Below are 20409 nucleotides of genomic sequence, written 5' to 3'. Positions count from 1 at the left end.
AAGGATTAATGGATTGAAGTCATGAGTTGCCCCAAGTAAGAAAAATGTGTCTTCCTGAAGATTGATAACCTTGAAAATCCTGAGTCAGAAAATTTCCACCTACATGGTTCTCACGATTTAAAATTGTCAGTGAGTTGAATGGAGTCTAGAGATCTTTATGGAGCTGGAAGTGATAGAAGGAACTGCTCGAGCTGTGCTCTCCACCACCAAGACAGCGCATTCTGGCGGAGATACCTGAAAAATGGCTGAAGATTCCAATTACAGTGACAGTGATTCATCTTGTGATTGGACTGTCATCAGTTATGAGGGATCTGATATTGAGATGGTGAATTCTGAACATGGTGTAGCCAGTGATAATGGGCTGCTTGTTCTAGAAGGTTCGTTTTTTGAGCATGAGGAAGTTCAAGTTTTGTCAGGTGTAAACAGCCAGAGGAACACAATGGTGATGGGAGAAATTGCTCATCCAGCTGTGGAAGAAACCAAGTCAGCAGTTGAAGAAGAGGAAGAAACACCATTTGAAGACATTATCTACTTTGGAACTGTCAGTGATGATTCTGATATTGTTACCCTTGAGCCACCTAAGTTAGAAGAAGTTGGAATTCAGGAAGAAGCTGTAATTGTTGAAGAAGCAGAGAGCTCAGAAACCTTTCACATGGCTTCTTCCTTTAGCAGCCAGTATACACTCTGTCAGTCAGAAATTGCATTTTCATCTCAACATAATGATGATGAATCACGTAGTGATGAAATTGGTTATCAGCCCAGTCCTGCTGAAGAGGAACCGTCTGCTGAACAGGAGCCTGAACCTTGCAAGGAGAACTTGGATAAGCACCATTTCAGTAATGGTCTTAATATATGTGTCATACTTGCTTTGGTGATTGCCATCAGCATGGGATTTGGGGATATCTATGGTACAGTTCAGGTTCTGAGACATCAATAGTTGGTCAAAAACCATGAAGATAAATTAAGTGATATGAAGGATTATATTTCCCAATGTCAGCAAGGACAGGAGTCTTTTATAGATAAGTCATTGAAGGAAAACCTTGCTAGGTGTTGGACCCTTACCGAAGAAGAGAAAATGTCTTTTGAAAGTCAGCAAAAGTCCCTTGCTACAGAAAATGTACTGACTGAAAAAAAGGAAATAGAAACCTTACGGGAAAGACTCACTGAGCTGGAGCGGAAGCTAATCTTCGAACAGCAGCGTTCAGATCTGTGGGAAAGACTGTATGTTGAGGCAAAAGATCAAATTGGAAAACAAGAAACGGATGGAAATAAGAAAGGGAGCAGGGGAAACCAGAGGGCACAAAAGAAGTCAAAGGAAACATTTTTGGGTTCAGTAAAAGAAACATTTGATGCAGTGAAAAATTCAGCCAAAGAATTTGTGAGGCATCATAAAGAAAAAATTAGACAGGCTAAAGAAGCAGTGAAAGAAAATCTGAAAAAATTTTCAGATTCCGTTAAATCTACTTTTAGACATTTCAAAGTTACCATCAAAAATAACTTTGAAAAGAGAAAGAAAAGATATGGTGCTCCAAAAGAAGCAGCAGCTAAAAAATCAAGAACAGTTTATCGAGCGCATTTATACCCACAATACAAGGCGACAACACAAAAGCACCAAAATAGATTTCCTTGTTCCAACGTTTACAAATACATCATAATGACTGCATTTTATTTTTCAATTCTTTTTTAGAATCATGACTTCTCATCATGTTGTTTTTACATTATTTTCAGATTTGTGATGAGTGGTTAGTGACACACTCAATTTGATAATGACCATTGTGTCTCCATTAATGACACAATGTAAATTACTCAATTTACCAATGTATTTCAAGAAATAAATATTTTTATTTCTCTTTATTTGAATTTTTAATTAAAAAACAAGATATTGATAGACTAACAGCTGTGCACAGATATGGATCTATTCCTGTTGATAGGCCAGGCAGCTATCTCCCAAATTTCTTGGTAAAGACAAGTAAGGCCTTTGAAGTTTACATCCATTTTCTGTAGAATCTCAACTGTTGATCTGTCAATTCCTTGTTTTTTATTAATGCCTTCAGTACCACTTGAACTTCTATTACACCAACAGTTCTTAATCATATGCTACTTGCACTGTTATTCTGCCATAGTGTAGTGGCTTGTGTATTACTTGAAGCTATGTCACCAACATCTTATATACTGACAGGGTAACCATGGGGGATAAACTTACAGAATAAGACTAGGTAGAAAAAATAAGTGTAGAAAACTTTTTTCTGTCTTTCAGAATGTTTTATTTTTTAATAAATCCATACAAAGCAATAAAAAATATGTTTTATGTTAAAAAAAAAGAAGGAACTGCTCGTGACTTGGGATGTGCTGAAGTATATAGATATAGATTGTAGAGAAACAACTGGGAGTTGTTTAGAATTGTATAATTGTTTAGATTGTATAGAAACAACTGTGATTGTTACAGAAACAAGTATATAGAAAACAACTGGGAATTGTTTCTGTGTATTATGAGAATAAAGACTGAAGCAGGAATAGAAAATTCTAGAGCAGGATGAAGGTCTTCCCTGCTCGGTGAGACCTGGAGGAGAGAATCAGTGAGCCAGGCATGCTGGGCCGGTTTCTGTCTCACTTCCCTATCTACCTGTGTCATTGTAAGCAGCACCTAAACTACAATAAAATAGTTGGCCTCATCCTCAGCCTGGGCTCTGCTGATGGTCAGGTTGGCCATGTTGCCTGAGTTATTTCCAGAGAAGAGCTCAGGGATCCCTGAAGGCCACTTGCTATCCTCGTAGATGACCAGTACAGGGGACTGGCCTGGCTTCTGCTGGTACCAGTGAACATATTTATCTCCAAGTTTGTCTCCCTGACGGGTGATGCTGGTTGTCTGTCCCACTGACACTGAGGGTGCCTGAGTCAGCTCATAAGAGGCTGCAGGGCCTGCAAGAGAGAGGAGTGTTAGGTTACAGCTGAGGGGCTCAACCCCAGGGGTCCACCCTCCCCTGAACTCAGGACATCTGTGAACCCACAGGGCCCTCTCCCTTCTGTCCCCACCACAGGGTCCTGAGGATAAGCTGGAGGAGGGAGCCCTTTAATGAAGGACAGCCCTGCACTGGACAAAGGTGATGTCCCAGGGCTCCAGCCCCAAGAGCACAGCTGCTTCCTGCATGTGGTGCCTCTGAGCTCAGAGTCAGATCAGGCATGTCCAGGGACCTGAGGTGGCAATAGGGGACAACTGGGGGCAGCATCTGTGCAGAAGCAAAGATGGTAAAGAAAAGAGGGGTCCAGTTCCTGGTGATGATATGCATAGGCCTGATTCTGAGAGGATGCTGGGTATGGTCTCTCCTGGGCCCTGTTATCATCTTGTTGAAGAGCCTTCAGTTATGCAAATCTGGAGTGCTCAGAGCTGCTTGGAAGGCGCTGTGTGAAATCAAAGCTTTGGAGACCAGAAAGGGAGGGTGGGGCCTGCATGTCATATTCAGTCCAGGGACCTCCCCCATGCCAACCTCTCCATGTCCACACTATGTCCTGAGGTAGCACCTGAGTGAACTATTGTCCTGAGATGACATCTTTTCTAACTACATAAGACACAAACCCTGTGCCCATTATGTGATTCTGGGGCCTGTCCCGGAGTGACCATATCATCGCTGTTTGGATGTTGTACTTGTTCTAGACCTGCAGGGTCTTACTCTGCCCATTCTGAGACTGCTTGGAAGTGTTCATTCTATTTCAGGATGAGATGTGTTCTCGCCTTGAAAATTTTGGAAAAATCTAATGATAAAACTAGTTCTATCTCTTTCATTGTGACATTCCCTCTTCTGTTCGAGGACCCACTGCATCCTGGAGCTCAGAGGGGTGCAAGTTTCCACCCATCTGACAGGCAGCAGTGCAGTCACAGACGACCCTGAGGAAGATAAGGTGCTCCCTGTCAATCTCTGCCCTGTGGTGGCTGGTGACAGGTGTTTTGTCCTGCTGTCCTCAGGGTGCAGTCAGACCAGGAAAGGTTGATGACCTGAAAGACAGGCTTGCTGTAGGAGATGATGAGAGACAATCACACATTGCACTCACCTCCTGTGATTGTGTTGTGAGATACCCTCAGGTGCTGGGAGAAGCATCAAATCAAACTTCAATAAAATGGTAGAAATGACAGCAGTGTGTGTGCCAGGCACTGGAAACCCCAGTAATGAAGAGAAATTTTAAGAAACCAGAGATGTGGGTACGGGAGAAGCTTCTAGAGACCATGGAGAGCAGTTATACAGCAAGTCATGTAGTTTCTCAGTAGGGAGAGCTTAAAGAGGATTTTGTGTCGAAGAAGACAGTCTTTGGGTCCATGATAAAGTTTCATGTCTGATCTAGGCTGATAGTCAGTCATAGGTCCCTCAACCTATGTTTAGAGGAAGGTAGTGTCTGAGAGCTAGATCCGACAGATACAGGAGCAGTAACAAGGAATATACTCCAGTGAGGACATCTTTCTCCAGATCTGAGGTCACAGTGAGAACCCTGATTGCTGATTGGGATCCTGGGAAATGATCCGGCTGCTGTCCTGGACCCCTGTCTCCGAGTCTGTGATCTCTGCTGCCCCCTGGTGACAAGGTAAAGAAGAATTAAAATGTTAACCGAAGATCAAAGATTACAGCCTTCAATGTGGATTATCCCTTACCATCAAGAAAAGAAAATTTTTTACAACTGCACCATGGACTTCCAAAAGAACAAACAGATCTTTCTTGGAGGAAGAATAATCAGTTTGTTCCTTAGAGGCTGGGATCGTGAAACTTCATCTCACATACTTTGCACTTGTCAGTTGGTGCCAGTTCTTGTAAAAAGACATTGTACTTGGAAAAGAAGATGATATTGACAGAGATAAAGACTCTAAAAGAGGAACAATGAAGATCTGATGCATTACAATCTTCTTCAGCCAGGTGATTGGACTGGCCAAGAGAAAAAAAAATCAAAGAATGAAGTCAGAGGTCTTTGTCTGAGGCTTAAGGGGAACTGAAGTCTCCTTGGAGGTCCTGATGGCTGTCCTTGGGGGCATCTGAAGGACATTCCACAGTCTGAGTCCAGGTCACTGGCCTCACCTCTAATACTAATGTCCTCTTAGTGTTTGCTGCTATTCTTGTGCCTAACATGTAACTGAGGCCTTAGCTTTTAATGATATCACAGGGCTTGGCCTCAAGCTGTGCTGCTTGTAATCTCAAGAATACAATCCAATTCTAGATGTTTCCTTCCTTTATGACATGTCTCAAAGGGGTTTCATGCCATCTCTTATGAGTGTTAACACCCCCTGACCACCTTTTGAGAGTCGATCAGGGTGAACTCTGCCTTAGGTATCACTGTTGGATTTCCAGTCTTGGGTCTTTAGAAAAGGATACCTGGTGACACAATGATTAAAACATTCAGCTGTGGTGGATTTAATGGATTTGATGTCATCAGATGTTCCAAACAAATAAGATGTGACACTACCTTTCTGTAAAGACTAATAGTTATTGAAAGTTCAATGAGACAGTTCATTCTGTCCCACAAGGTTGCTATGAGTTGGAATTAGCATTGAGTTTGGTGGAGTCTGCGGTCTTTAGGGAGCTTGAGGTGATAGAAAGACCTGCTCCATTGACTCTGGATTATGCTAGAACTTAAAGACACAGGAAGTTTTTTCTGTGTGTCCAGAAAATACAGGCTGAAACTCGGAAAGGTGGAGCGTCAGCGAAAGAGAGGAAGACGCTTCAATGAGATAGATTGACACAGTGACTGCAGAAATGGGCTTAAGTGTGTCAGAAAAAGGATGGCACAGGATAGGACTGGGTTCACACCTGTTGTTCATAATGTCATTGCGAATCATACACCTAACAACCACAACAGGACTAGAAAGGTCTATGCACAGTAAAAATCTGTCCTGCTCAGTGAGACCCAGGAGTGAGACTAGGTGAATCAGGCGTGGTGGGAATGTTTTTCTGTCTCACTTCCCCATCTGCCTATGTCACTGTTACTTGCACTGCTGTCCCATACTTGACAGTAATAGCCTCATTCTCAGCCTGGGTCCTGCTGATGGTCAGGGTGGCCATATTCCCTGAGTTAGCACCAGAGAATCAGTCAGCGATGCTGGAGGGCCACTGGTCATCATAGCTCATGACCAATAGGCTCCTGGCCTAGCATTTGCTGGTACTAATGAGTACTTTTACTTCTAATGCTGTTTTCCCAAGTGATGCTGGCCACCTGTCCCAGATCCACTGACACTGAGGATGCCTGAGTCAGCTCACAGGAGTTTGTAGGGCCTGCAGAAGAGAGTTACAGCTGAAGGGCTCAATCCTAGGACGTCCACCTTCCTTTGAACTCAGAGAATCTGTGGACCCACAGGGCCAATCTCTCTTCTGCTCCCACCACAGGGTCCAGAGGAAGGAACCCTTGGATGAAGGACAGGTCTCCGTTGGATGAGTGTGATGCCCCTGGTGCTCTAGCTCCATAAGCCCCACTGTCCCCTGCAGGCTGGTTCTCTGAGTTCAGAGTCAGACCAAGCCTGTCTGGGATTGCATAGCAGATAACTGACGGCAGCACCTGTGCTATGAACAATGAAGGTGAAGAAGAAGAGAGGGGTCCAGGTCATGGTGATAACACTCAACGATATGCTTCTGTGAGCATGTTGGATCTGGTCTCCCCTGGGCCTTGTTCTGTTTCTGAAGAGCCTTCACTTAGGCAAATCAGCAGAGCTCAGGGTTGCCTGGACAGAGCTGTGTGGCTGCAGAGAAACCTCAACCCTGGGGATCCAGAGAGGAAGGGTGGAGCCTGAATGTCACCCTCAGTCTGGGTCCTCAGCCCACAACTCTGAGTCAACTTCTCTCAGTACACACTGTGTCCTGAGCTAAGACCTGTGGAGTGATGGCCAGAGATAACATCTTTTCTAATTACATAAGTCTTAGTGTTCTGAGCTCACTAGGTGTTGCTAGTTTCTGTCTTAGAGAGATCAGATGGTCAAGTGTGGTTATTTGGTTATTTAATGAATTAATTTATTTTTAAATTTTATTCTGATTTTTTTACAAAATTTGAATACATTGTTTTTCACAAAAGATCCTTCTCCTTTCCTTCACCCCACCCATCCATGGAATTGTGCAACCCTATGATTAGCTCTCTAGCCACCCCCATCCTCAACCCTCTATTTCCACCCTTCCCCCACATTGGCTCCTCATACTTTTTCTACAATAATGGTTTTATACAGTATTTGTCCTTGTGGGACTGAGTTAGTTCACTCAGCATAATGCTCCCCAGTCCCTCCCAAGTTAGGTAGTAATTTACTAAATGATTGCTCCTGTGTGCTGTGTAGTATTCCATTGTATGAATGTACCCCAACTTCTCAATTTATTCATTTGTGGTTGGACATCTGGGCTGTTTCCATGTTCTTGTGATGTTGAATAATGCTGCGGTGAACATTGGTGTACAAGTTGCTGTTTGAGCTTCGGTTCTCATTTTCTTGGGGTATACTCCAGGTAATGGAGTAGCTGGGTCATATGGAATTTCTGTGTTTAGCTTTTTGAGGAGGCACCAAACAGCCTTCCAGAGTGGTTGTACCATTTTACAAAACCATCAACAATGTAACAGAGTTCCTATCTCATTACATTCTCTCCAACATTTATTACTTGCTGTCCTGTTAAATTTTGCCACTGCTATTGCAGTGAGATGCTATCTCATTGTGTTTTTGATTTGCATCTTTCTTATTGCCAGTGATTCGGTGCATTTCTTCATATGTCTGTTGGCCATTTGAATATCATCCTTTGAAAATTCTTTGCATGTCTTTTGCCCATTTTGTAATTGGGTTAGCAGTCTTTTTCTTGTGGAGGCCCAGGAGTATTCTATAAACTTTCATTATGAGACTCTTGTCTGGGATGGTATTGCCAAATGTTTGTTCCCAGTCTGTAGATTTTCTTTTCAACCTGTTGGAAAAACATTTTTGATGAACACAGGGATTTAATCTTTAGAAGATCCCATTCATCAATTTTATCCTGTTCAGATTATATATTTCTGGTTGTATTTGGCTGTCACTTTACACCATACACTAGGGCTTCTAAGCTTGATCCCAGTTTGTCTCTTATGAATGTTATGGTTTTGGGCTTTAATTCCAAGTCTCTTATCCCCCTTGAGGTGATTTTTGTGTATGGGGTGAGATGTGAATCCTGTTTCAGATTTTTTCAGCTTGCAGTCCAGTTTTACTAACACCATTTGTTGAAGAAGTTTTTATTTCCCCATTTGATATCTTTTTTGGATTTGATTTCCTTGTCAAGTATCAGTTGACCATAGATAGCAGGGTCTATTTCTGGGTTCTCAATTCTGTTCCATTGGTCTATGTGCCTGTCATTGTACCAGCACCATGCTGTTTTGGTTATTCCTGCTATATAGTGGGTTTTGAGAACAGGAAGTGCTATGTCTCCCTCTTCATTTTTGTTTATCTAAAGTGCTTTGCTTATTTGAGTTCTCTTGCCTCTCCAAATAAACTTGACAATTTCCCTTTCGAACTCTTTGAAAAATGAATTTGGTATCTGTATTGGGATTGCATTGAATATGTACATTACTTTTAGTAGGACTGTAATTTTTTACAATATTGAGTCTTCCTATCCATGAACAGGACACATTTCCCCATTTCCTTAGGTCTTTTATTGTGTCCTGCAGAAATGTTCTGTAGTTATTGTGGTTATTTTAGGCCTATAGTCTCTTCTGTCCATTCTTAGTCTGCAAGCAGGTGTTTGTTTTAGTCCTGGATTATGCATGTTCTGTCCTTGAACATTTTGGAGCCTGATAAAAAAACCTAGTCCTACTTCCACACTATGCATCAGATAGCTGGACAATGAATAAGGATGACAAAAGAATTGATTTCTTCGAGCTGTGCTGTTGGAGAAAAGTACTGAATATCTTGTGATCTGCCAAAAGAATAAACATATTTGTCTTGAAAAAGTATAGCCAGATTTCTCCTTGGAGGAGAATGGACAAGCTTTATCTTTCATACTTTGAACATGAGTTAGTCAGGTGAGGCTATTCCCTGGAAAGGGACATCATACTTGGAAAGTTAGTGGGTCAGCAAAGGAGAGGAAGACCCCTAACAAGATGAAGTGACATGGTGACATTGGTCCAAAGGGAGATCTTACTTTTACTGATCACCCTATGATTCCTTGAAGCACAGACAGCAGCCAGCTTGTTGATCTTTTCTTCATCTTCTCCAAGCAGTACTGTTTCCTCTAACCTGACAATAAAACCACATGAGTTAGGAGAAGTGTGAGCCTGCCTGCTGATTCCCTGACCTGGAACTTTTCTATGAAATAACTCTTTCTTGCAATAGATCAACTTCATGCATTTTGCTTCTCTTGAGGATTCAACCCACAACTCAAGTTGAAGACATTAGCACACGATACCCAAACAAGCCCACCTCCTTCCTAACCCCTGCAGGTTAATACAGCAGACCACAGGATCTACAGCTATGTTGTCTCAAGACCACAACCAAGGGGACTGCTTGGATGGGGTTATTACTTGATAACGCTTCCATTCTGGTTTATTTATTACACAATACTTGATATATTTAGGTAAGTATCTTTATGTTTCAGTAACACTGAGTAGAGACATTCCTCTAGGTCATACAGCCCTGGTGTACAAGTTGCCATACCGCGGTCACTTGTGGTTGCTGTGAGGCTGAACACTGTGACACTGATGTATCAAATGCGTTAATGGTTGGTTACCCAATGCGAACAGAGAGTGGGGTGGAGCTCCCCGATTAAAACAAGCTTGGAAGGAGGAGTGGCATCCACTTCCATAATAGCTTGGCTCTGAAAACCCTTTGAACCTGGAGAGAGGATGAAAGACATCCAAGCGTCGAGGATTCTCCTTCATAGGGTCCCTATGAGTTGCCTGTGACTCGATGGCACTTAACAACAACAACAACAACAACCACCAAAACAAGGGATAATTGTTCATATTCCTATATGTGGACTTAGTGGAATCATGTGTATATTATTAAATTTGTGGTTACATTTAGAGAACATGAGAGAGTTTGAAAACTCCAAATGATTTGGTGCTAGAGGCCTTGTGTCAGACATCGTTCTGGTTAGGTGGTGACAAAGTCCACCTTCTGGGACCCTTCCCCATGTTTGCAGCCATGGCTATGGAGAGGGGAGGAGGTACCTGTTGGTGGTGTCCAGGGATTACTCCTGAGCTCGAAGAATAGAATCCGGAATCCATTGATCAAATATAACCCAAAAGGAGCTGGATCCACCACAAGTGAACTTGATCAGCGAGGTGCAGTTATTCAAACTGTAGGGTGTGAGGAGGTGGTTCATGAGTCCAGAAAATGCTCAACATCAAGAGACTCTCAACTGTAGTAAGCACCCATTCAGGCCTTACTCAGACAAAATGATGCCAAGAGCAGGCCCCTGTCCTCAGGAAAAGGGTCCTTTTGATAATAATTCACAGTGACCTCACCTGTCTTTTCATCTCCCTGAGGTCATTAATTCAAGTGACAATTGAATCTCTCTTCTCAATATAATTCTCCTTTACTGTTGGTAGAAACCCTAAGTCCTGTCATCTCTACTCAGTGATCACAAAGATATTTATTTATTTGCCATTCCCCATGTGGTCACATTTCCAGCTTGTTGGTTATGGAGTTCACAGCCACCACTTCTGAGTCCTCCTATATAGCCCTGGTGGTGGGTGTTGCTGTTCCTAGTGGACAAAACAGAAGGCCTGAGTCCTTGGAGTTTGGGAAAAATCAGAGAAAACTGAGAAAAGACCCTAGACTCCAGGACAAAAAAATTTTTGTTTCAATTAGAGCAAGGAGAGAGGGACTAATAATGGGCAGGTTGACTTGGGGGGAGTTTGAAGGCAGCAGCAGGCCCAATAACCTGGGAACTTGAGGTGATGTTCTAGATGGAGTCAGAGTTTATCCTGGACCAAGAAAGCCAGTGGGTGTGTCTCTAAAACGAACTCCATAGCAGCCTCCCTTGTGTGTCTTTCTCAGCTCAGTAGTCCCACTGGGGAGTGATGAGACCAAGATTGAAGGGAACATGCTCATGTGGTGTCAAGTCCAGAAGAAATACCCAAACTGATGGGTGCTTCTCTGGGTGGGTTTCAGGTATTTGACAATGAAAGCATACCTTATGTAAAAGTAGAATTGATAAAGCCCAAAGGTAATTGTCTTAGAAAGTAATTTAAAGTCTCAGACTGAGTATTTCTACTATGCTAGACACCGGACAATGAATCTGCACCTGGCCCAGATAATGAATCTGTGCCCAGCCTGGGCCATAAATCTGTACCCAGCTGGGTCAATCTGTCCTTGTGTCACCCTATCTTGTCTCATCCTATCCCTGATAAGAGCACCAACATCACTGGGGAATAGAGAGATAATGAGCAGACAGAAGAGGCCAGAGGCCTGAGCCATCATATTGGGGTTAGCTGGGGTGGAGAGAGGTAGTGGTGGGCATGGTGAGAGAATGGAAGAGGATGCTGGTGGGCAGGGAGAAGAGACTGGACTATGAGATGTGCGCAGAAGGAGAAGAGGGTACCAACAATGAATCTGTTAGCTATGTAACGTGAAATGGTCTTTTATCAGCTCTTTTGGTTAAAATTCTGTCTGTCAGAGATTGTTTTATAGCTGAGCATCCAAGTTAAGTCAGACTAGGAATAAGGATTGTATTTCACAATAGAATCTGAAGTTGACTTTTTGACTATGAATGCAACACCATTCTCCTTGCTTTTCATCCCAGCATATCATATAATTATTTTATTCAAAGTGGCCAAATCTAGTCCATTTCATCTCACTATTGCCTAGTATGTTGATATTCGTGTGTTCATGTAATGTTTTACAATTTCCAGGTTTCAAGCTTTCAAGCTACATATATTCCATGTTCCTATTATTAAACTCTTTGTTTTCCCTTATTTCAACTGACTTATCATCTGGGCTCTTCCACTATACTACTGTAAGTTTCTGCGTTCCTTACTGTTCATAAGGTTTTCAAGACCTGTTATTTGAGAAGTGGATAGTCAATCCTGCTTCCTAGTCTGTCTTAATTTGGGAGCTCTACTAAAATCTGTTCACCAAGAGTAGCCCTTATGGCATAGTACCACAGCAACCCACCAGTTACCTCAGTACAGCAAACTGACAGACAAGTGCTATACCACTTAGAATGATGTTCTCACCAAACACAACAAACTGCCATTTAGTTTGTAACTCTAATAGCAAATTAGTCTGCAGACCAGTCTCTCAGGCTTACTTTTAAATGATAAATGCCAAAAAATTTACACCTGATTGTTAAAAAAATAAAAACCTATCAAATAGTTTACACCTGATTGTTAATTAAATCAAAACAACTTACTTTCCAGAATCCAACTGTTTCAAATTGGAGGCTCCAAACTGGAGACTCTTAGGCAGAACCCCGCTAACTTTTAATCACAAAGGTCCACCCACTGGGTCCTGATTGGTTTAAACAAGAGGCTTCTAGTCTACATCTAATTGTTATTTAAGTAAAAATGACTTGTCAGTTTATACTGATTGCTTTATACCTGATTGTTAATGAAATAAAAACAATTTACAAATATACCTTGTATGTGTACAAGGAAGAATTGTTAACGTGACTATTATTCAAATATATGCTCCTACATCTAGATCCAAAGAAGAAAAATTGAGAATTTTTGCCAAATCTTGCAGCTGAAATTGACCAACATGCAATCAAGATGCATTGCTGAGAGGGGTGAGGATGGATGGGAAGGTGGGGTGTTAATTACAGGGTCACACAATTTGATGGGGGAATGATGGAAATGGAAAGGGTCTTTTGTGACAAACAATGCATTAAACCTTTGTAAATAAATCAGTTGTCTTTTTTTAAAGATGCATTGATGGTAATTGGTATCTGGAATGTAAAAGCTGGAAACAGTGAAGAGGGAATGAAGTTGGAAAATATGGGCTCGGTGACACAAGTGAGGCTGGAAATTGAATGAATGAATTTTGTATTTACAATTACTTATTTATTACAACAACCTTTTAAAAGATATTTTAGCACCTTTACACTTGGATCTCAACTGATGGCTTCGTAGAAATCAGATTGACTACTTCTGTGGAAGAAATTGTTGGTGAAGCTCATTATCAGCAGTCAAAACTAGGCCGGGGTGGACTGTGGGTCAGACTATATCAGTTACTCATCTGCAAGTTCAAATTGAGGCTGAAGTAAATGAAAATAAGTCCACAGGAACCAAGTTATGATCTTAGATTTATTTCATCCAATTTTGATCATCTTAGGAATAGGTTTGAAGCATTAAACAGCAATGATTGAAATAGGATAAGTGTGGATACTAACATCAAGGATACTAACCATAAAGAAGGTATCAAATGAGTTTCAGAAGAGAATCTAAAAATGGCAATAGAGAGTCAAGAAGCCAAAACAAAGGGGAAACGTCTAAATAAAAGAGCTGAACAGAAGATTTTAAGGGCCTCTTGAGTAGACAAAACAAAGAATTATAATGGAATGTGAAGAGAGCTGGAATTGGAGAATAAAAAGAGAAGAACTCGCTCTGCATTTCTCAAGCTGAGAAAATGGGAAAACAAATTTAAACCTTGAGGAGCAATATTGAAAAATGCTATGGGCAAATAGTAGATGACCCAAAAAGCATCAAAAGAAGATGGAGGGAATATATAGAATCACTGTACTGAAAAGAACTTATCAACACTAAAAAATTTCAGGAGCAATATGAGCAGGAGCCAATAGCAATGAAGTAGGAAAGGGGAGCTGCCTGGTAGGCAATGACCAAAAAATAAGGCCCCAGGAATCAACAGGAAACCAATTACCTTGTTTCAATTAACAAATGCAGCCTTGGATGCACTCACCAGTCTATGCAGGAAATTTAGAGGACAGCTATTTGCCTAACAGATTGGAAGAGGTTCATATTTGTTTCCATTCCCAAAAAGGTGATCCAACAGAATATGGAGACTATCAAATAATATAATTACTATTGCATGCAAGCAAAATACTACTGAAGACTATAAAATAATATAATTACTATTGCACGCAAGCAAAATACTACTGAAGATCATTCAAAAATGGCTAGGACAGTACATCAATAGGAAACTGCCAGAAGTTCAAGCAGGATTTAGATAGGCTATGGGACTAGGGATATCATCGCTAATGTCAGATGGATCCTGGCAAACAGTAAACAATACCAAAAGAATGTCTGTATGTGCTTTATTGACTATGCAAAGGCATTTGACTGTGTGGTCAAATGCACTTGATAAGTTGTGCTGACTTTGAGAGGAATGGGAGTCCCAGAACACTTAATTGTACTTATGCAAAACCTATACCTAGACCAGGAGGATCTTGTATGAAGAGAGGAGAGGAATATCATATGGTTTAAAATTAAGAAGGGAGTATGCACACCCATGTTTATTGTGGCTTTGTTCACAATTGTTCACAATTCTAAGTGCCCATCAACAAATGAATGGATAGAGAAGCTCTGGTATATTCATACAATGGAATACTATGCTGCATTGAAAAACAAGGAACTCATGATATATTATGCAAAATGAATGACCCTGGAGGACATATGCTGACTGAAATATCTCAGTCACAAAAGGACAAATATTATATAGGGTCACTGTTGTAAAGGGAAGACAGAAAAGGAGGGGAGGAATGATGTATACTTCATTGAAACAGATGAAGGAGAGAACTGTTTAAAAGCGATGTATGATTAGGTATTATTATCATTACAGGAGTCCAGAATGAAGGCTGCATAGTGGAGTGGACTTGGGGAGAGGGATTGCATAACAATGAAAGTGTTTTCATTTTCAAGGAGAATGAATAGGGAGGAGAGGGTGGGCAGGGAGAAAAGTGCAACAACAAATGACTGGAAACCCTAAGTCTCTGTAAACTTTCATTAAAATTAATAAAAAATAATTAAGAAGGGAACACATTACAGTTGTATTCTCTTTTCACACCTATTAAATCTGTGTGCTGAGCAAATTATTCAAAAAGCTGGAATCTATGAAGAAGAACGTGGCATCAGGATTGGAGGGAGACCCATCAATAACCTGTGTTATGAAGATGACACAAACTTGCTTGCTCAAAGTTAGGAGGACTTGAAAAACTTGTTGCAGAAGATCAAAGAATACAGTCTTCAATATGGATTAAATCTCAATGCCTATAGGCAACATTATGACAGATGGAGAAGAGATTGAATCTGTTAACAACTTCATCTTTCTTGGATCCACAATTAACACCCAGCAGTCAGAAAATAGGAGACATATTGCATTGGGAAAGTCCAAGATCTCTTAAAATTATTGAGGAGTAATGATGTCAATTTGAAGACTAAGGTACATCTGGTTCAGATGTGGTCTTTCCAGTAACTTGCTGTGCACCTGAGAGATTAGCAGTGTGTAGGGTTGACAGAGGAAGAATTGATGCCTTTGAGCTGCTGTGTTAGAAAAGAGCACTGAACGTCCCATGGACAGCCAAACGAGCAAACAAGTGTGTCTTGGAGAGAGTGCAGACAGATTGCTCTTTGGAGGCAAGGATGATGAGGCGTTGCCTCACATATTTCAGGCATATTGCCAGAAGGAGCTATTCCTCGGAGAGTGATGTGATGCTTGGAATGATGGAGGGTTGGCAAAAGAGAGGAAGATCCTCAAGCAGGTGGATTGATGAGATGACTGTCACAATGGGCTCTAGTCTGTCAGGACATGTGAAGATGACACAGGATAGGACAAGGTTCAGATCTGTTGTTCATAGGGTTGGTATGAGTTGTATTCAGCTAGACAGCACATAACAATAATCATAGGGGGAAGGACTGCAAATCCACTTCTGAAACAGCAGGCCTTCAAAAGCCCTGTGCACTTAGATTCAACTAGCAGATAGGGCACTGAAAGGTTATCTGTGGGAAACACAAATGAGGAGGAACAGTTTCATGCAAACACTAATAATTGAAGGTGGAATGTGAGAACACTAATAATTGAAGGTGGAATGTGAGAAATATAAGTGTAGGAAAATCAGATGTATAAATTAAGGAAGAGATGAATGCATAAATACTGATAGACTAGGCCTTGGTGAGATGAGATGTATTGGCACGTGGCATTTTTTAATCAATCACATGATCTACTACTCCAGAAATGAAAAGGAAATATGGAGTCACTTTCATAATTTAAAAGGTGTTCTAGTGGCAAGAAGCTGGGCTTCAATCCTTAAGGTGTGTGGTTCAAATCCACCAGGTGCTCCACTGAAGAATGAGGCAATCTCCTCCTGTGCCAGTCAGATCCAACTCGACAGTACACAACAACAACAACAGACTATTTCAAGATCCATCTTTAAATACAATGTTATGAGCAACAGGATAATATCCATACACATACAAAGAGGATGTATTAATACCATCATCATTCAAGTATATGCATCAACAACCGGAGCCAAAGAGAATGAATTTAGATTTTTACCAACTTCTGCAATAAGAAATTGACTGAATATGCAACCGACATCCATTAATAGTAATAATGGATGACTAGAAGGCAAAAATTGGAAACAACGAAAGAAGAAGGATCAGAAGTAGTTAGAAAATATAGACTTGGAGACAGAGACAGAAATGAGGCTGAATTTAGAATAACAGAATTTTGTGCATTCAATGATTTATTCATTACAAATACCTTTTATAAGAAACAAAAACAGCGACTCAATACATGGATCTCACCTGACAATCTACACAGGAATCAGATCGATTGTTGTTTTTGTTGTGTATCATAGAGTCGGAACTGATCCACAGCTGACCCTTCAATGGGTTTTCAGGAGGAGTTAATCACACAGCAGTAGATTGCCCACCCTTCTCCCGCAAAGTAGCTGGTGGTCTTAAACTGCATGCCTTTGGGATTGCAGCACAACTTTTTGCTATTAGGCTGCTACTATCAGATTGACTACATCTGTGGAAAGGGTCGTTGGAGAAGCTAAAGAAAAGAAAGCAAAAACTAGGGCTGGTGCTGATTGTGGAACAGGCCTACACAACTAACATGTAAGTTCAAACTGAAGCTAACAAAAATCAAAACAAATCTACAAGAACCAAATTTTGACCTCGAGTCACCTGAATATAAAAACCATCTCAGGAACAGGTTTGAGGCTCTGAACACTAATGAATGATCACCAGATGAGCTGTGGGAGGATATAAAGAATATCACCCATGAAGAATGCAAAAAGTCATTACAAAACCAGAAGAGATAGAAAAGACCAAGATGGGTGTCAGAAGAGATTCAATATTGCACTAGAAAGATGAGAGGACAAAGCAAAGGGAAGAAAGCAGCAAGTTAAGAAACTGAACAGAATATTCCAAAGGGCAGCTCGGGAAGATAAAACAAAGCATTATAATGAAATGTGCAAAGAAAGAGCTGGAGTCAGAGAATCAAAAGGGATGAACTTGCTTAACATTTCTTAAACTGAAGGAATTTAAAAACAAACTCAAGCCTTGAGCAGCAATACTTAAGGATGCTATGCACAGAATGTTGTATAATCTAAGAAGCATTAAAAGAAGATGGAAGGAGTACACAGAGTTGCTATTCCAGAAAGAACTGGCTGACACAAAAGAGTATCAAGGAACAACATATGATCAAGAGGCAATGGTGATGAAGTAGGAAGTTCAAGTTGCTCTGAAGGAACTGGCATAATACAAGACCCCAAGAATTGATGGAATACCAATTCATATATTTCAACAGACGGATGAAGGTCTGGACGTGCTCACTAGGTTGTGCCAAGAAATCTGGAGGACAAATACTTGTCTTGATCTGTGTTTATTCTCATTCCAAAGAAAGGTGATCCAACAGAGTAAGGAAATTGTCAAACAATATCACTAATATCACACGCAAACAAAATCCTGTTGAAGATTATTAAGAAATGACTGGAACAGTACATCAACAGAAAACTACCAGAAACACAGCTGGATTTAAAAGAGACCATAGCCAAAGTCAGATAAATCTTGGCTGAAAGAAGAGAGTACTAGAGAGATGTCTATCTGTATTTCAGTGACTTTGCAAAGGTATTTGACTGTGGATCAGAACAAATTGTGCCTAACACTGAGAGTGGCAATTCCAGGACACCTGATTGTGCTCATGTGAAATCTAGCAGAAGAGATCAAGAAGACACTGCATGGTTCGAAATCAGGAAAGAAGTGTGTCAGGGATGCTTTCTGTCTCCCTATATTTTCAATCTATATGCTAAGCAGATCATTTGAAGGCTGGACTTTATAAGGAGGAATGTGGCATCAGGATTGGAGGAAGACTCATCAACCACCTGCATTATGCATATGACATGACCTTGGTTGCTGAAACTGAGGAGGACCTGAAACGTTTGCTGCAGAAGGCCAAGGACTTCGGTCTTCAATATGGATTGAAGTTCAACAGCAAGAAAACAAAGATTCTCACCACTGGATCAAATAGCAGCGCCATGATATCTGGAGAAGAGATTGGGACTGTTAACAGTTTCAGTTTGCCTGCTTTCACAATTAACACTCTTGGCACCAGCAACCAGTAAGTCAAAAGATGAATTGCATTGGGAAAGTCAGTTGTCAGGGACCTCTCCAGAGTGTTAAAGAGAAACGATATCAGTCTATAAGCTAAGGTATGCCTGATCTAGGCCATGGTCTTTGCAATTACTTGCTATACAGAGAGCTAGAAAATGAATAAAGATGACAGAAAAAGAATTGATGCCTTTGAGTTGTGGTGAAAAGTATTAAACAAACCATGGACTGCCATGAGAACAAACAGGTCTCTTCTGGAGAGGATGAAACCAGGTTGCTTCCTGGAGGCAAAGATTTTTTTTTGTTTTTAAATTATCTCACATACTTTGGGCATGTGGCTAGGAAGGACTAGTCCTTGGAGAAAGACATCATGCTTGGAAGGGTTGAGATGAATGAATACATTGACAGTAGTAGTGGGGGCAGGTGTGTCGGAGATGGTGAGATTGGCTCAGGAAAGAGCATGATTCAGAGTTATTGCGCATAGGGTTGTTATGAGTCACAATCAGCTTAACGGCACACAACAACAACTATATTGGACAAGGAGGAAGAGGAATTTCTTATAGAGTGGAAACAGGAACCAAATAAGATCATGCTTGGAAGACAATTGTTGTTGCTGTGTATAGAATCAGAGCTGACTCATAGCTGATGCTCCAGGTGGTTTTCAGTGGCAGTAAATCACACAGAAGAAGATTGTCCCGAGAAGCTGGTGAATTTGAACCAGGTCACTTTGTATAGCCAAAGCATGATTCTTTACTGCTAAGCCACCAGTGCTCCCTTTGAACACAAGTAGTAGCGTTAAATAGCAGATATCCTAGTGTGGGAAACTACAGGGATGAGTGAATATCATATATGCAGAACACATGATTGGGTCCTATAGGGTACATGATGCATGCTTTTAAGTTTATAGTAAGATAGGCTTAAAACAATAGGAGGACATATTTTTCTGGTACTTTGAAAACTATTACTCATTTTTTTTAAAAGAAAAATAAAAATCTGCAAAACATAAAGAAAATTGTAAAACCCAAACCTTAAGTGTTTTCTCATTTGTGTCTTTCATGGTGAAGAATTATCAGTAACGTGGGGCATTGTTACGGAATGTTGGGGAGGAGGGGAAGACCTCTGGTCAGGACAGATCACCTAAGCTCCAGATAAGTGCAAGCCTCCTAACGACCTTTAATATGGGGTAGAGAAAGCTCCCTTGTGTTTGGCTGTACCAGCTTGAGAAACCTCAGCCTCCTGGGAAGACAGCTGTCGCATCTGTTGAGCTGGGAGTGGTCCACACGAGGCTGAAGTTCTCCTAACCAATACGCATGTCCCATGTCCATAAGCCCACCCTATTCTGTCTTTCTGTTTACCTGGTTGTATATAAGTGAGCTGAAGTCCCCAATAAAATTGATCTGGACTGACTCTCTGACCCTTCCTGAGTGATGTATCTCCGTCGTGCTTACCCCTATCAGGGTGTCGCTGTTAAGTTGCTGGCGTCGCATCTCTTTGACCAGAAAGGATGTTCACCATGGGTACGATATTACTAATTGCTGCCAAATGGATTACAACTCAGAGCAAGCCTATGAACAACAGATCTGAACCTTGCCCTAGCCTGTGTCATCCTCACGGTCTCTTAGATGCTCCAGCCCTTGTTACAGTCACTGTCCCAATCTGTCTTGTTGGGGGTTTTCATCTCTTTCTATAACCCTCTACCTTCCCCAGCATGATGTCTTTTTTCAAGAACTGGCTCTTGACCATAACTGACACCCAAGCAGATATATGCACACACATGTTTATTGCAGCTTTCTTCACAATAGCAAGGAGTTGGAAACAACCTAAGTGCCCATCAACAAACCAATGGCTAGAGAAGCTGTGGTATATTCGCACAATGGAATACTATGCTGCATTAAAAAACAAGGAACTCATGCAGTATTACTCAAAATGGTTGAC

General features: G+C 41.1%; 1 protein-coding gene and 1 gene segment (V, D, J or C); one reads left to right on the top strand and one right to left on the bottom strand.

The window, feature by feature from the left end:
- Positions 1-241: 241 nt before the first annotated feature.
- LOC102847064 (cell cycle progression protein 1-like) lies at positions 242-1687 on the top strand. The gene is made up of 2 exons (XM_006903020.1): positions 242-836; positions 1113-1687. The coding sequence occupies exons 1-2, from the start codon at positions 242-244 to the stop codon at positions 1685-1687; spliced, it is 1170 nt and encodes a 389-aa protein (XP_006903082.1).
- A 957-nt stretch (positions 1688-2644) lies between these two features.
- LOC102846660 overlaps positions 2645-20409 on the bottom strand; it is a 20766-nt gene continuing 3001 nt past the window's right edge. The window contains 1 exon segment of the V gene segment in view: positions 2645-2919. Coding sequence covers positions 2645-2919 — 275 coding nt within the window.

This window comes from Elephantulus edwardii, unplaced genomic scaffold (genome assembly GCF_000299155.1).
Source record: "Elephantulus edwardii isolate Elephantulus edwardi_28Jun2011 unplaced genomic scaffold, EleEdw1.0 scaffold00494, whole genome shotgun sequence".
NCBI classification, from domain to species: Eukaryota; Metazoa; Chordata; class Mammalia; order Macroscelidea; family Macroscelididae; genus Elephantulus; species Elephantulus edwardii.
Note: the sequence above shows the minus strand (reverse complement) of the source record. Positions and strands in the feature narration are given on the sequence as shown.